Source organism: Gymnoscopelus braueri (genome assembly GCF_963280865.1).
Source record: "Gymnoscopelus braueri genome assembly, chromosome: 17".
NCBI lineage: Eukaryota > Metazoa > Chordata > Actinopteri > Myctophiformes > Myctophidae > Gymnoscopelus > Gymnoscopelus braueri.
The window spans coordinates 10,466,818-10,482,618 of record NC_137617.1 but is presented as its reverse complement, the minus strand read 5'-3'; the positions used below and the strand labels follow the sequence as shown (position 1 = coordinate 10,482,618).

Genomic DNA, 15,801 nt, shown 5'->3' with positions numbered 1-15,801 from the left:
TATTGATGCTGATCTACTGTCCCGGCAGTATGACAAAGAGGCTGGGGGCTGGACAAACATTTTACCGTCAGGTATCAAAGCCATCTGTCAGCGAGCTTGTGGCAATGAAGCACACGTCAGACTAGTCGAGCAACTAGGGGTTCCAGCAACTGTGGTGCCTGAAGCCTATGCCTTCCCGGTGAACCTAAGCCTAAGCACCATCGACCAGCTGACCCCGAAAGACCTACAGACAGCTCAAGATCTAGATCCAGTGATTGGACCTGTGAAAAAGATGATTGAAACCAACCAGAAACTGACTCATACTAAGAGCGATCCCCCTGATGTCGCCTTACTCATCCGTGAGGGGAGCAAGCTTGAGTCACGGGATGGAATACTCTACAGAGTAACAAAGAAAGTGTCTGGAAGGAAGATTAGACAGCTTGTCTTGCCTGAAAGATACCGGATCGTGGTGTTAAGATCACTACACGATGAGTGTGGGCACATGGGAGTGGAACGAACCACCGAACTGATCAAAGACAGGTTCTACTGGCCGCGTCTGGCAAGTGAGGTGGAGCAGTACATCCGCACCTGTGGAAGATGCATCTCTAGAAAGACTCTTCCTCACCGTGCCTCACCACTAAACCAAATAACTAGTGATGGCCCCTTGAATTTAGTCTGTATTGACTTCCTACAGATAGAGCCAGATTCCAAAGGTACGGCTAATGTCTTAGTTGTGACAGATCACTACACCCGCTATGCACAGGCATTTCCTACCAAGGACCAAAAAGCCCTCACTGTAGCGAAAGTCTTGTGGGAAAAATACTTTGTGCATTACGGTCTACCTGCGCGGATACACTCTGATCAAGGCCGAGATTTTGAGTGTCGGTTGATCAAGGAGCTCCTGTCCATGCTTGGGATCCGTAAGTCACGTACCTCCCCATACCATCCGCAGGGTGATGCCCAACCAGAGCGATTTAACCGAACTCTCCTGGCGATGCTTGGTACCCTGGATATAAAAAAGAAGCAATGTTGGAGCCAGCACATCAGTCAGCTTGTACACGCGTACAATTGTACTAGGAATGATGCTACTGGTTACTCTCCATATTGTCTCATGTTCGGGAGAGAAGCACGGCTGCCAGTCGATATCTGCTTTGGTACGTCACCCGACGGAGAGGGTGAGTCATCTCATCTGCAGTACGTCGCCCAGATGAGAAAGGAGTTGCAGAGTGCCTACAAGCTAGCATCTGAGGCAGCTACAAAGAGTCACCTGAGAAACAAGTCATACTATGACCAGCGTGTGAGGGATTTGCCCTTGGGAGTAGGTGACAGAGTCCTTATCCGGAATGTTGGGCTCAAAGGCAAGCACAAACTGGACCGATGGAAACCAACACCATATGTGGTGGTGAAGAAGCTGCCGAACCTGCCAGTGTACAAGGTCAAACCAGAAGGCTCTGGTGTAGGCATAGTCAAGACTCTGCACCGAGACCATCTGTTGCCCATAGGTTACCTGGTGCGGATGTCCAGTCCTCCTGATGATACAGGGCCTGTCAAAAGAAAACCTGTCACCAGATCGCAGCATGCCCGACGGAGTCACAGACCAGCTACGTCTGCTGATCAGTCTTTGGAAAGTGACACAGACTCATCAGGCGAAGAGTTTGGAACTAGCCATAGTCCTCAAGCTTTGGATGTGGACGAGGTCCGGAGGCACCTCTCTACAACCTTTCAAGCCCCTAATGATTCGGAGAGCCAAGAGGAGGAGGACTCTGAAGCCTCGGATCAAGCGGCTATAGAAACTGATGATGAGGAATCCCCTGAAGGCACAGCACCTTCTATGGATGACGAGGAACCCGCTGAAGGCACTGACCCTTCTAGAGTAGCATCTGATGCAGAAGAGATGAGTGATGATGCTGTGGAGGAACCGGAGCCAGATTCAGAAGTGGGAGAAAGCTCAGTCCCTACACGCGTCACAAGGAGTAAAGAAGCTCCTAGTAGCAGAAGGTCCCACAGAGTATCAAAACCAGTCATACGATTGACTTACGATAAGCCTGGTGACCCATCCAATGAACCAGTTACCATTATGCATCGTGGAATGGTCATTGAGTTCAAGCTAAATCCCCAAGACACCAGAAAACCAGTTAAGAAGTCTAAACCAAGCCGGATGTCATCTGAGGATGATAGAAGGAAGCACCCTACCAAGCTGAAGAAGAAAGGTGTCAGATGAGGGCATCTTGACGGTCAGAAGGGGGAGGGTGTAGCCCAGTCTAAAAACTAATCTCATAATTCATTTAGACTATAGGCTTAAATTCATGCAATTAAAATGGGTTAAAACATTTAAAACATTATTCTAAAAAGTCTAACGTCATATGGTTTAATAGGGTAAAATATATATGGAAGAATGCCATGTATTCAAATAGGAAACTAATCCCCAGTCCTTTGAGTTAAAACCCTGTAATCAGTGCAGAAGGGCATAGTTTGTTTGAAATGTACATGGCCCAGCACATGTCTGTATAGGCTCACAACCTATCTTGTTAGCAGCATGTGTCAATCTTGAGTTTCTTTTGTTTTGATTTGTTCGTGCTTAATTGACAGCCAATCAGAGTCCAGTCCCAGGTGGAGGGGTGGGTTCTCCAAGCCTGCTAGGGAACAGGTGTTTCAAATGAGTTAATCAGCCTACTAGGGAACAGGTTTTCTAAATCAGACAATCAGTCATTCTACCAGAGACAGACAGAGTGAGAAGTCACATTTTGTGCAGTGTGACCTGTGTGAAGAAAATGACAGTTTGTAACCTTGGTTGACGACAAGTTATCCTGTGGTGTGAACTGTGTTGATCTACAAGAGGTAAATATATGCCTGTAGTGTTTCTGTGCTGTAACCAAAGTGTTGGAGTGAAACAGTTAATGTGTTTGTTAATCGCCATAAGCAATTAGCACCTTCACAACATTCAAATGGCTATGTATTGTATTGTAAATGCAATAGCTTGGCATTATATATGATTGGTTAAGTACAAGCTACAACTATCTCTTCATGATATAGCATATGGACTTGTTACTTAGCTGATATATTTGCTTTAGGATACTGACAAGTGTGAGCTTCAAGACTTTGCCCTGCTGAAGAGTGACTGTCCTGCTGTTTCTTCTGGAGTGTTTCATCGTGTGTCATCGCCACTGTTCCCTTTGCTGCATTCCCCCCATCATGCGGTAACCCCTCACCATTCCCCTTCTAACCCTATACCTGGACTTGTGAGTGAGTACTGTACTGTGCACGTGCATTTTTATTTTCTGCTTGGTGAACAAGTGAAGCGGCCACCACCGTTTGTAGGCCTCAACGCACCCAAGCTACAACTCAGGCCTGCAACGAGCGTTCAGTTAGGGTCACTAAAAGGACATTGAGTTGCAGTCAGGTGTGTGTGTGTGTGTGAGTGCGAGTGGGGCCCATTATTGTGTGTGACCTGTTATTTGTTTATCCACATTTATTCACAATTCTTGTATGCTTTTATTTTATGCTGCATTGAGAGACTATTGTTTTTTGGTGTAATAAATACCCCTACCTACATTAGGTAGTTAAAGGTAAAGTAACCTTGTTGTGTCATAGCTCGTAGAGAATTCATGTATGGTAATAATATAATTCATGTTGATTAATGCTTGTTTAGAAAAGTAGTTAAAAGCAGGAAACAAGTTAAAAACATACTTTAAAGGAGTATAATTTCATTATATTCTAACTTTATTTGGAGGCACCAGCCAGTTGAATTAAAATTAAATAAGTACAGATTAAAATAGTTAAAAAGTTAGACTACAGGTAGTCGCGCCATTTTATTAAAACGAACCCAGGCCCCGCCCAGAGTACTACTACACAAGAATCCTCATAGCTACCTGGGACGGGTGTTACATACTGTACAGTAGGTTATACAGATTATTTATGTTAATCATAGTTCAACTACTATTTGCCATTCAATCACAGGGTTAATTCAAGATTACATAATGAGGAATATAACATAAAATAGATAAACTAAAATAACTGCAAACAGGTGTCAATCTAAAATTATCGATTGCCATTGATTTATTAAGAATCAGTCAGTCAGTGCAAATGAATACAGCAACAATACTCAGTTGCCTTTCAACAAATGATAGGATAACTAATGTTGAATGCTTGGTGCACGCTGGTCATTCCTTAGTAAACGTTTGGTTAGAATTCTTTGGTGAACTAAAATCAATAGTCTGGTGATTTGCAGGAGAAGTCAGTATGGCTGGCTACTCTGTATGATGATTCATCAGGCTCATTAGCAGCTTGGATCAGGTGTGTGAGGTGTTGGATCCCAGTCCAGTCCCCACACAGGACCAGTGCTTCTGTTGAGGAGGCCTGTAGCAACTCATAATGTAACTAGAAAAAGTGCTCCTCGGAGCACAGGTCTCCGCCAGGTCAGGTAGGTTATTTTGGCCTCCTGGTGGCGCTATAATAGGCCCATGTGAAAAGGGTGCCATTTATTCCTAGGCCGTGCACGGCAATCGGACATGCATTCATGATTTGAGGCATTTTGTTCTAAAAATGTGTTTTGCTAAATTTGACCTGCTGGTGGCGCTATAACAGGCCAATGTTAAAAGGGTGGCATTTGTTCCTCAACGTAGTGCAAATGTGCATTCAAAGTTTCACCGCAATCGGACGCTGCATTCATGATTCGCGGCATTTTGTTCAACACGGGCCACTCCTGCAAACATTACATGTCAATGTTAGCCAATCAGGATGGAATATGAAAAATCAAACAGATTTGTTTTGATCACATAACTATAGAGATCATGTGTACCGATTTGCGTGAAATTTGGATCAAATCTGAATGCTTAATATAAAAAAAAATGTTTTACATAAGTCTGCCTCCTGGTGGCGCTATAAAAGGCAAATGTGAAAAATGCAGGGCAAAGGTTTTTCCTTGGCCTCTAGAGAGTGTGCATACAAAGTTTTACACTGATCGGTGCAGTTATAGGTAAAAACACGAATCGCCCTGTTACAGCGCCACCATGAGGCTGATTTGAACATTTTCAAATGGCATTTCTTCCTTGGCCTAATGGGAATGAGTGTGCAAAATTTCACGGAAATTGCATGCTGTGTTCATGATTTGAGGCATTTTGTTCGAAACGGAGTACTCCTGCAAACTTTGAAAGGCAATTTCTGCCAATCAGGATGGAATATGAAGAATCTGAAATGAGCCATTTCTTTTAATGACTATAGAGATACTGTGTACCGATTTGTAGGAGTACTGTCCAAAAATGTGTTTTGCACAAGTCGGCCTCCTGGTGGCGCTATAAAAGGCCTATGTGAAAAATTTGGAGCAGAGGTTCTGCTCTGGCATCCAGGGAGTGTGTGTGCACAGTTTCGCTGAGATCAAGCCAACGGTGCCGGAGATTAGCTGTACACAAAATGACAGAATGACGGACGGACACACACACGGACACACGGACGGACGGACAGGGGGCAAAACATACTCTCGCCATGCCTTTCGGCCTGGCGGAGACAACAGGGGGCAAAACATACTCTCGCCATGCCTTTCGGCCTGGCGGAGACAATAACGGCACATAATGTAATAACGGTCATTGTCAGTATCATAGTCCGTATCATGTCAGTTTCATGGCAAGTATCAAGGTCAGTATCATGTCAGTATCATGGTCAGTTTAATGTCAGTATGATGGCGTATCATGGTCATTATCATGTCAGTATCATGGTCAGTTTAATGTCAGTATGATTGCGTATCATGGTCAGTATCGTGTCAGTATAATGGTCAATATCATTACAGTATCTTGGTCAGTATAATATCAGTATCAAGATCAGTATCATGGCCAGTATCATGGCCAGTATCATGGTCAGTATCATGTCCGATCAGATCAAGGCTGATTTCAGATCAGCCTTTCAACCCTGCTTCCCTTAACCTTTGGTACCTTGGACCTTATATTAGGGCAAATCCCAGCCCAGGGCAGGTGATATGAGGCCTCCATGTCTGAGGCCTACTAAACATGGTCAAAGAAGAGAAGAAGAATTATTAGGAAAGAGTATAGCCCAACAGGGCTCATAAACCTTGCTTATAAGCTTACAAGAATGAATCAAATAAATCACTGCTGTGCTGCCCCAGGCATTTAGTTTATTTTAGATAGGTTTGACACCCCTAGTGGCATATTGTGTGCATTTAATGTTAACATGTGATGTGCAATTAGGAGAACTAATTTCATTTGTGCACTGTGCAGCCAATTGATGTAAGTAATTACAGGTGTGCAGTCAGTGCATGCATAGACAGTTTTCTCCAGCAGCACAAAGTTGCTACTGCTGTTTTTAGCTTGAAACCATCTCTTTTTCTCTCCTTGTTTAGTAAAGTCCCACCTACATGTCAATAAAAGGCAAACTGAGATGAATCCTGACTTTCATTGAACAGAGTTTGACTGACTGTTGTTTTGTGTCAAGGATGACACAGTACAACTGCATAATGCTGTGTGTGTAAAGCTTGTATTGCTAAAATGACACATCTTGGGGACAGGATGTTACTGCAATACCTACACACAGGGGATGTTGACAGGACTGGTCTCTCAGAAGTGGCAAACAGGATGAAGAAATGGATGAGAATATGATCTGAATCTCATCTGTAATTTGGTTGTGTTATACCGTAGAACCAATTAAACTATGCTTAAGTGTGATAACAATTATATGAACACATTACTGTGATGCACTATGATTTTTACAAAAGGGTTATTATTGAGTTAATTCATTTGTATGCCTTTTATACTTTGAGACTATGAAATAATCAAGAATGTGATTATATTATTTTACTCAGCTTGAGAGAATGTAGTTGGAAAGTACACAGCAGGTGTATCCTGTACTTTGGGCTTGTGAAAGCAGATTACCACACACACACACACACACACACACACACACACACACACAAGCGCTCACATAGATTGCTTATGTGTGGGGGTAAGACGCTGCTGCAATACACACAGGCAGATGCACGCACTAGTGTGAGGCACGAATGCGGTGACATTACCCTTTTAAATGATGGGAGAACTAGACTAAAGGTCTGCTGGACAAAAAGTTTGACAAACAACAATTGAGGAACCAAATTGGGGAAGGCCAAAAACGCAATTTGGACACATGAAAATGAAGACATGTAATGTTGTAATTTACAGCAGAGTAAAAGTCCCCGATTTATTACTGTTTGATAAATCGTTAAGAGGCAGAACAGCGACTGATCATCCGAGGGTTGATCTCCTAAACTTTAAAGGGTAATGAGCTTTAACTTTATTTTCATCATTCTGATCAAACACATTTTAAGACGTTATCATATGTTATCTATATGGAGGGAGACTTTTTTTTAAAACTTGTGATATCAACAGTTCAATATCTTTCAGATATAAAGTAAAGGCTGTGTGGACTTTTGTATAAAGAAGATACATTCCGTACTCTCTGTAGAAGTCTTAGGAGTTTTTTTTAAATAATGTTTATGATCCGCAGCAGCAGTCTACCAAACAGACGCGTTTCGGCACGTAGGTCTTGGTAAGTGTTAGTGATAGTCGTGGACTTTTGTCCAGAGTCGTTCCTTACAGCAGGTTAATGATTCCAGAATCATTTATAGGAATCACTTCTCAGTGCATGTTGTCTTGACACTGAAAGACAACGCTTAGATTCTGGACATGATTCTTCTGCTACTCAAGGTGATTTGCAGTGGAATCTGGTGATTTGCAGGAGAAGTGAGCATGGCTGACTAGTCTGTAGCTGACAGAGATGATGATTCATCAGGGTCAATAGCAGCTTGGATCAGGTGTGTGAGGTGTTGGAGCCCAGCCCCCACACAAGCAATGGTCCATTGCTTCTGTTGAGTAGGCCTTTAGCAGCCTTTTGAGTTTTGATAAACAGTATTGTACTATTAGCAGTGGCGGAGAAGTACTCAACCTCAGTACTTGAGTCAAGTACAGATACTCCTGGTCAAATATTACTCCACTACAAGTCAAAGTATAGCTCAGTCCAAATTGTACTCAAGTTCAAGCTAGTACAAAAGTAATTGCTTTTAAATATACTTAAGTATTCAAAAATACATGCTTTATATATCAATGTAAAGGTATAGAACCTTGTAACTATATGAAACCACATGCACTGCATGCCCTGACGTTCTTGCTACAACTATAGAAACATAGACATGCAATGAAATCAGCAAAACGGAAAACACAGTAAAACAAATCAATGGAGACTCAATTGAGAGTGAGTCCGCCGGTCATCACATTATTGGTTTAGGAATGCGACAAAAACTAAAAAAAATCCATGAATTCAAGGCTTCATGGGGTGTGCAATTGATTGAAAATAAGTAATTTGTTGGGGTGAACTACTCCTTTAAGCCACAGTGAGCTCCTAATTCAGTTAGGCTATAACAAACCAAAATGCAAATAAAACTATGTCCTACCAGAAGTTATTATATTAAAGGGATATTTCACTTTAAAACTTTTTTTAGTCATTTTGTCTTCTACTCAAGCTTTTGGGAGCACCCCGGACAGTTTTTAAGTTGCTTGACTGAAGTATTTAGAATAGATTTGATATTCATTTTATCAGACACACACCCTTCCTATACAAACCCATTGTAACTTCAAACTCCATTTTAACCATGTTAGATTAATCGGAAACACCCGTCCTTTGTTCTGGTGACTGATATCGTCCTTCTAATATGTGAGGAGACCGTGTTTTTTCAATTACCTTTTTCATGTATTTAAAAAAAATAATAAGGAAAATGACAAAAATTCAATACAATAAAGAAATTAAATAACATAAATGAAAAAAGTAATCGGAAAAACAGGCCCCCTTACATATTAGGAGGGCAGGATGAGTCACCAGAACCGAGGACGGTGTTTTTGATGAATCTAACATGTTAAAAATTGAGTTTGACGTTATAATGGGTTTGTATAGGAAGGGTTTGTGTCTCATAAAATGAATATCAAATATCTAAATACTGAATCAAGCAACTTAAAAACTGTCTGGGATCTCACAAAAGCCTGAGTAGACGATAAAATTACCACATTTAAAAATATATATATATATCCCTTTAATATTAACAACCTATGACTGGATACAATGTAATTGGTCCTAGCATGTTTTGCTTTGGTGATTCAAAAACCTGTGACCACGGTCTGTTTTCAAGTGCTCTAAAAGAGATTGGCACATATGGAAAGTAGAACATTCTGCCCTGGCTGTTTGGCATTAATATCTGAATAATGTGCAACATGCACCATTCGACCTCCGCACCCAAACAGCCCTGCTACCTATGATATCAGAACTACAGTAAATAGCAGTAACACCTTAATGACTGACAATTATTATCCATTATCTGAACAATGTACAACACACCCCTTTTGACATTGGACTCCTCTGTCTTCTGACTGTATGATATTTACAAGCAAATACTGTACAGCAAATGTCTAACAACTAGTGGCCGTAGCTTAGTGGGTAGAGACTAGAAAGGCAGGCTGTGTCATTGAGCAAGACACGTAACCCATAACAGGCCCCCCAGCACTTACCATGTCCATATAAGCAGGCAGCAGGTGGATGAAGCTGAAACTGAATATCTCCTGTGAGATTAATAAAGGTCTGACCCCCCAACTGGCAACTGTTGAGGTTGCAATAACTTGTGAAATGTAGCAGTTATATGTATTGTATGAGTATTATAACTGCAATAATAACAGATTATTCTGACTTATTTTACTGTATTACAGTTCAAACATCAGCTGTAGACAGGATGTTCAGTAAAATCACAGCTTCCATCAGAGGTGAGTTCTATTAAAGCAGATTAAACCAGCAAACTGTTACTAGTTTAGTCACATTTGTGACATTTAATACATATATTTTTTTCCCACCAGAGAAGAAGCACGTCCCGACAGAACTGGGAATTGTTCTGATCGGGGGAAGACGTGGAGATGGACCCAGTGGAAAGAGTTCAGTAGGAAACATCATCCTGGGCAAAGATGTTTTTGAAACAAACAGAAGAACAACTAAGAGTGTCATGAGACAAGAGGAAGTGTCTGGTAGACAGGTCACTGTGGTAGACACACCAGGATGGAGGTCTCATCATCCTCTAGATCTGACCCCAAAACTGACTCAGTTAGAAATTCAACAGAGTGTGCATCTGTGTCCTCCAGGACCCCATGTGTTTGTCCTAGTAATGCCATTGGACACCCCATATCTAGGAACAGGGATGTCAGTAGAGGAGCATGTCAGTTTTCTCCTCAGTGACCGAGTGTGGAGACACACTATAGTGGTGTTCACTGTAACTGATAAAAACAAAATGAGTCCTGATCTCATTAGATCTGACTCTGAATTAAGATATCTTACTAAGAAATGTGAAGACCGCTTCCATGTTCTTCATATTACTGACAGAGGAGATGGAAGTCAGGTCACAGAGATGTGGGGGAAGATAGCGCAGATGGTGACTAGTAAAGGCTGTCACTATAGGCGGCTTTCCATATACATGGACTTACCTAGCCCCACCCCACACCGCCCACCACAGCGACGGTTTCCACTACAATGAAGTGGGTAGAGTGGTGTGTAAGTGGTACTAAACTGGTGCCTAAAAAGTACCCAGTGTTGGGTAGGTCTGAGCTGGGCTAAGCAGGGCTAAAGCTGTGATAAAGCTGATTGGTCGGCTCACAGCTGTGTCTGTCCACTCAGGTGTCTGTAAAATGTAAACACTACGGTAGCAGTGTTGCCATGTCCACTTATTATAAGCAACATTGGGCTTATTTTTCTGTAAAGTTGCTTGTAAATATTGGTAGTACTTTTACTCCACTACAATTATCTGAAAACGTATTAGTTACTAGTTACTAGTTACTTTTCAGATATAAATGATTACATTATAAAACATACATTAAGCCCTATTTTATACCTAGGCTATTTGAAAATAGCCGATCTACAAGCTCACAACGCATCGCATCATTGTAGATCTGCTATTTTCAAACATTTTAGTACTTACTTTTGGTACCTTAAGTACATTTTGATACCAATAGTTTTTGTACTTTTACTCAAGTAATTCCAGACTTTCACTTGTAGAGTGCTTCTACATTGCAGTATTGATACTTTTACTTAAGTAAAACATTTGAGTACTTTTTCCACCACTGCTTGTTTCTAAAATGTAGTTGATTATTTGGGGCTTGTTTCATATGTTGTTGAAACCAGTGGTTCTTAAACATTTTCATGTCAAGGACCCCCAAATTAATATGTATTTGTCAACATTATATATGTATATATATTTTTTAAATAGCAGATGCACACACTCACAATGCGTCGCATCGCTACGCGTTGTGAGTTTGTAGATCTGCTATTTTCAAATAGCCGTAGATAGTCGCTTCTTTTGGGATTGTTTTCATAGACCTGATTGCTTATTTTTTTCTGCTAAACCTGGCAACAATGAATGTGCGACGATACACGCTAATAATGTTTTTTATATAAGTGATGGCAACGTGTTTAAACACCACACAGGTCTTCCCAACAATAGCGAAGATTAAAGTCAGGGTGAACATGGCCAAATAATAACTTAAGAGCCAAACTAGCTCTGAGGAAGCACGCTAGCATTTAGGCTAACCCTGTAGCCTGAGGCTAAGTTGGTGTGTTAAAGAAAGGGGCGTTGATTTCCTTCGGGAGGGGAGGGGAGGGTGGGGATTTTGCGAGTGGGGACTTTTGTGCAATGGAAACGCAAGACATTTTGAAGCGGTGCGGTGCGGTTCTGGACTGTACTGGACAGTGTCGTGCTTATGCTGTGATGGAAAAGCGGCTTTAGAGACAAAAAAACACGTCTCAGAGGAACTGAAGGAAAAGGACAAAACTATCAGAAGTAGAGCAGAGCAAAGGAAGCCAGATACTCAGAAACAAACAGTCTTTTCTCAGACAGAACTGACTGGTGGTATCAGGATTCAGTTGTTGGGATCTTTGGGATCTGGAAAGAGTTCAGTAGGAAACACCATTCTGGGAGGAAGAATTTTTAATGCTGGTCAGAGGTCAGTGCAGTGTGAGGTAAGACATGGCAAAGTAGCAGAAAGACATCTGACAGTGGTGGACGCACCAGGCTGGTACAACAGCAGTCCACTACTGGACACCTCAGAGATTGACAAACTGGAGATCCAGATCAGTGTGTGTCTCTGTCCTCCTGGACCACATGCTGTTCTTCTGATGGTTCCTGTAGATGAAGCATTCACCAAAGCCCAGAAAGTAGCAATAGAGGAACACATGGCACTTCTATCACAGAGAGTGTGGAGTCACACTATAGTAGTGTTCACCTATGGAGACTGGCTGGGAGACACAAGCATTGAGCAGCACATTGAGGCTGAAGGGGAAGACCTCCGCTGGCTTGTTGACAAATGTGGGAACAGGTATCATGTCTTCAACAATAAGAAGCGAGATGTCACTCAGGTCACAGAGCATAGTGGAGAAGATAGAGGAGATGGTGGCAGGAAACTGGGGTGGGTATTATGAAGATGATGGAGTTGTATCAGAGAAGTTGTCAGAGAGGAAGAGGAACATAGAGGAACATGGCTATACATTGATGACCAGGACACACAGACAAACAACTGCTCTAAAAGCTATGTTTGAAGGTGATGTTTGTAAAACATGTCTGTCTGTCCGTCCGTATGTCGCTATCTTACTACTACTACTACTACTACTACTACTACTACTACTACTTTCCATTACAATGTAACACCAGTAAAGCAGCTTCTCGTAATGAATTATATGCCAACCTTTTTAAATAATGTTTTGATTTATATTGTATATTCTTAATGTTTTAACAATTATACATTTTATACATGAGTATAGCTGTACAATTTAAGTTTGATTTTATGACTTATCTTATGACCTACATATTGACAATTAATGTGGGAATTTTCAACACATTAATCACATCACATGACAACATAGTATAAAAATAAATATTTCATACATTAGTGTTGTTCTGTGCTCAGTTCTGACAGAATTGTTTGTTATCATTCGCACAGAGTGCAATCTCAATCTGTTGTTGTCTAATGTTGAGTTTCTGTTTGTCAGGAGAACATCAGAGCCTCCCAGATGTGAAGGTGATGTTGGTTGGTGGAAAACAGTTTGACAGGAGCAGGGCTGGAAATAACATACTGCAGAGAATTGTGTTTAGAGAAACTTTACACAAGGTTAGTAATATTATATGATTTTGATGTTATAATGAATTACCTCAAAGTAAACAGTCGAGATTAAATATAAATGTTTTCTGATGATAATGTGAAAGTATCGGCTGTCAATCATGAATGTTGGACACATCATGTGATCTTCTGATTCCCAGAGAGGCTCTCTTCTCTCCCCATTCAGCTATGGCCATCCCCGGTTATATATTAGGTTGTTAAATTATTCCATATAGTTCATTACTGTTTCATTTTGTATAGTGTTCCACTGGCACGTGATGGAGAATAATACATTCAGTGATCTCTGCCAAGGTTGAGAGGGAACTCTTCAGTGAGGATTGAATTAATGTATTGATTATTATGACTATAACATACAGTAATTCTCATATTCCAGGAGTGTAAAAGCCAGAATAAACTGACAGAATGTGTCAGACAACAGAGACACGTTGCTGGAAGAAATGTGAGTGTGGTGAACTGTCCAGACTGGTCAATTACACCTCCATCACAGAAGATGAAAGATGTCCTCCTACACGGTGTGACTCTGTGTTCTCCTGAACCCCATGCTGTCCTGTTGGCTGTTTCTGTCAGGTCCAGTTTCTCTGAAGCTGACAGGAGATCAGTGGAGAAACACATGGAGCTGCTGGGGGACAGCGTCTGGAAACACGCTCTGGTTCTGTTCACATGGGGGCGGTGGCTGGAAGAGAGATGCGTTGAGGAGTACATCGAGTCTGAAGGAGAACCTCTCAGGTGGCTCCTGGAGAAATGTGGCTGCAGATACCATGTTCTCCAGTTCATCAAGTGGGACATTTCAGAGGTGACAGAGCTGATGGAGAAAATAGAAGACATGGTGACAAGGAACAGAGTACACTTTCAACCTTTAGACTCAAGAGAAGACAAGTCTGCCAGAGAAACAGGACACATCAAGGTGGCGGGTAACTCAAGACAGATGACATTGTTAAAAAAAAATGAAAATATTAGGAAATGAAGAATTGTCTCTGGCAAAAACTGGCAATATTAACAGCTAAAGAAGGGTCACTGTTTGAAAAACTGAAACACAAGAAAAGATTAACAGCTGATGAATGGACCATCCTGAAAGAAGAATGGAGCTGCCAGAAAGAACAATGGAGCTGCCAGAAAGAACAATGGAGCTGCCAGAAAGAAAAATGGAAGAGGAGAGCAAAGGAATGGAGGAGGAGAGAGGAGGAGTGGAAGAAGAGGGAGGAAGAGATGATAGAGAAGGTGTTGAAGTTTGTGGCGAAGGAGCCAGAAGTACTAACCCTGCCAGCCGGCAGGAGAAGACACAGCATGGACCGACTTCCTCCAAGTAGTGAGTATCAGTATAATTGATCTGCTAACTGTTAGCAGCTAACAGACTTGCAACATTTAGAGGTACTGCTGCCATACAAATAATCTGTTAGGCCCCTGTATGATTCTTTAGAGGTTATCTACTGGTTCTTCATCTTATTTAGGCACCTCTAATATGTAGCTCTAGCACCATTTAACAAAGGTGCTTAAAATAGAAGTTCCCCTATGATTATGAGCCAAATAACCACTTTTAGTGCTATTTAGCACCATTTTTGTGTAGAGTGCAGTGGTTCTCAATTATTTTACCTTGAGACCCAAAAGAAAAATGTGATGTCTCCCTGGGACCCAAACTAGTGAAAATAGCAGATCTACAAGCTCACAATGCATCACAATGGGACATATTGTGAGCTTGTAGATCTGCTTGATTTTTATTTTATTTTTAAAAACGTGATATTTACCCGTGACCCATGGTCCACAACCCAAAACTGGGTCCTGACCTACTGTTTGGGAAGCAGTGGTGTATATCTATAAAGACCGAACATGAAAGCCTTGTAAAGTGTATTAACACTAACAGTACCTGTATATTATTTTATCATTTTTATTGATAATGATCCGTTGCAGTTCTTTCTTCTATTATCATCACTGCTGATGCTGTGTGTTGTCTTCTGTTCCAGTGAGTGGTGGAACACGGTCTGAAACAGGGCGTTCATACAGACGGTCTGCTGCCAAGGTCTCTGACTGGCTGCTGAAGAGATATCATGGATCAATAGCGACCTCTTCAGGATATGACACCATGAGTGAAGCTCTCAGCCAGGTAGACAATGATGTGATGAGTGTGATAGATGAAGATGTCTCATAGATGAAACTTTAGTTTGACATCAATCACACTCTTAGTTATTTTATCAAGGGACATATTTGCACTTCCAAAATAAGACTTACTGCAAAACAATGCTCCACCCATCTGTCAACCCGTGGAAAATTAAATCAGGCAAATAAGGACAGTACGGAAGGGGAAAAAAACTCACACAGTTGTCTTCCCTCTAAACACTTTTATCATGAAAATGAAGGTTTCAGTGGAAAGCCTTCCATCAGGTTCTCTTACAGAAACAATGGAGACAACATCTCATACAGGTTGAATGACCCACATGGACCAATCAGCTCACACAGTGACACAGCTTATCACTGACCTCAATGATCAAATCAATCATCATATGCAGTCATGATGATGTCCTGTACAATATAATCACTTTAATCAAACATCACGTAAAAAATACCAGTATACATTGACGGGAGCTGATGATAATTATGTAATGAATATTCATGTCAGAAAATCTAATCCAACACACATCTCATAACATCATGTTAA

The 15,801-nt window shown here is 41.4% G+C and overlaps 1 protein-coding gene across 1 annotated transcript; it reads left to right on the top strand.

Moving 5' to 3' along the window:
- Positions 1 to 12,382: 12,382 nt before the first annotated feature.
- LOC308104337 (GTPase IMAP family member 6-like) lies at positions 12,383 to 15,277 on the top strand (the record flags this gene model as incomplete). The annotated part of the gene is made up of 4 exons (XM_080454753.1): positions 12,383 to 12,575; positions 13,024 to 13,142; positions 13,525 to 14,457; positions 15,110 to 15,277. 3 exons carry the CDS (start codon positions 12,383 to 12,385, stop codon positions 14,113 to 14,115), a joined length of 903 nt encoding a protein of 300 aa, XP_080310879.1. The 3' UTR covers positions 14,116 to 14,457; positions 15,110 to 15,277.
- Positions 15,278 to 15,801: the final 524 nt, after the last annotated feature.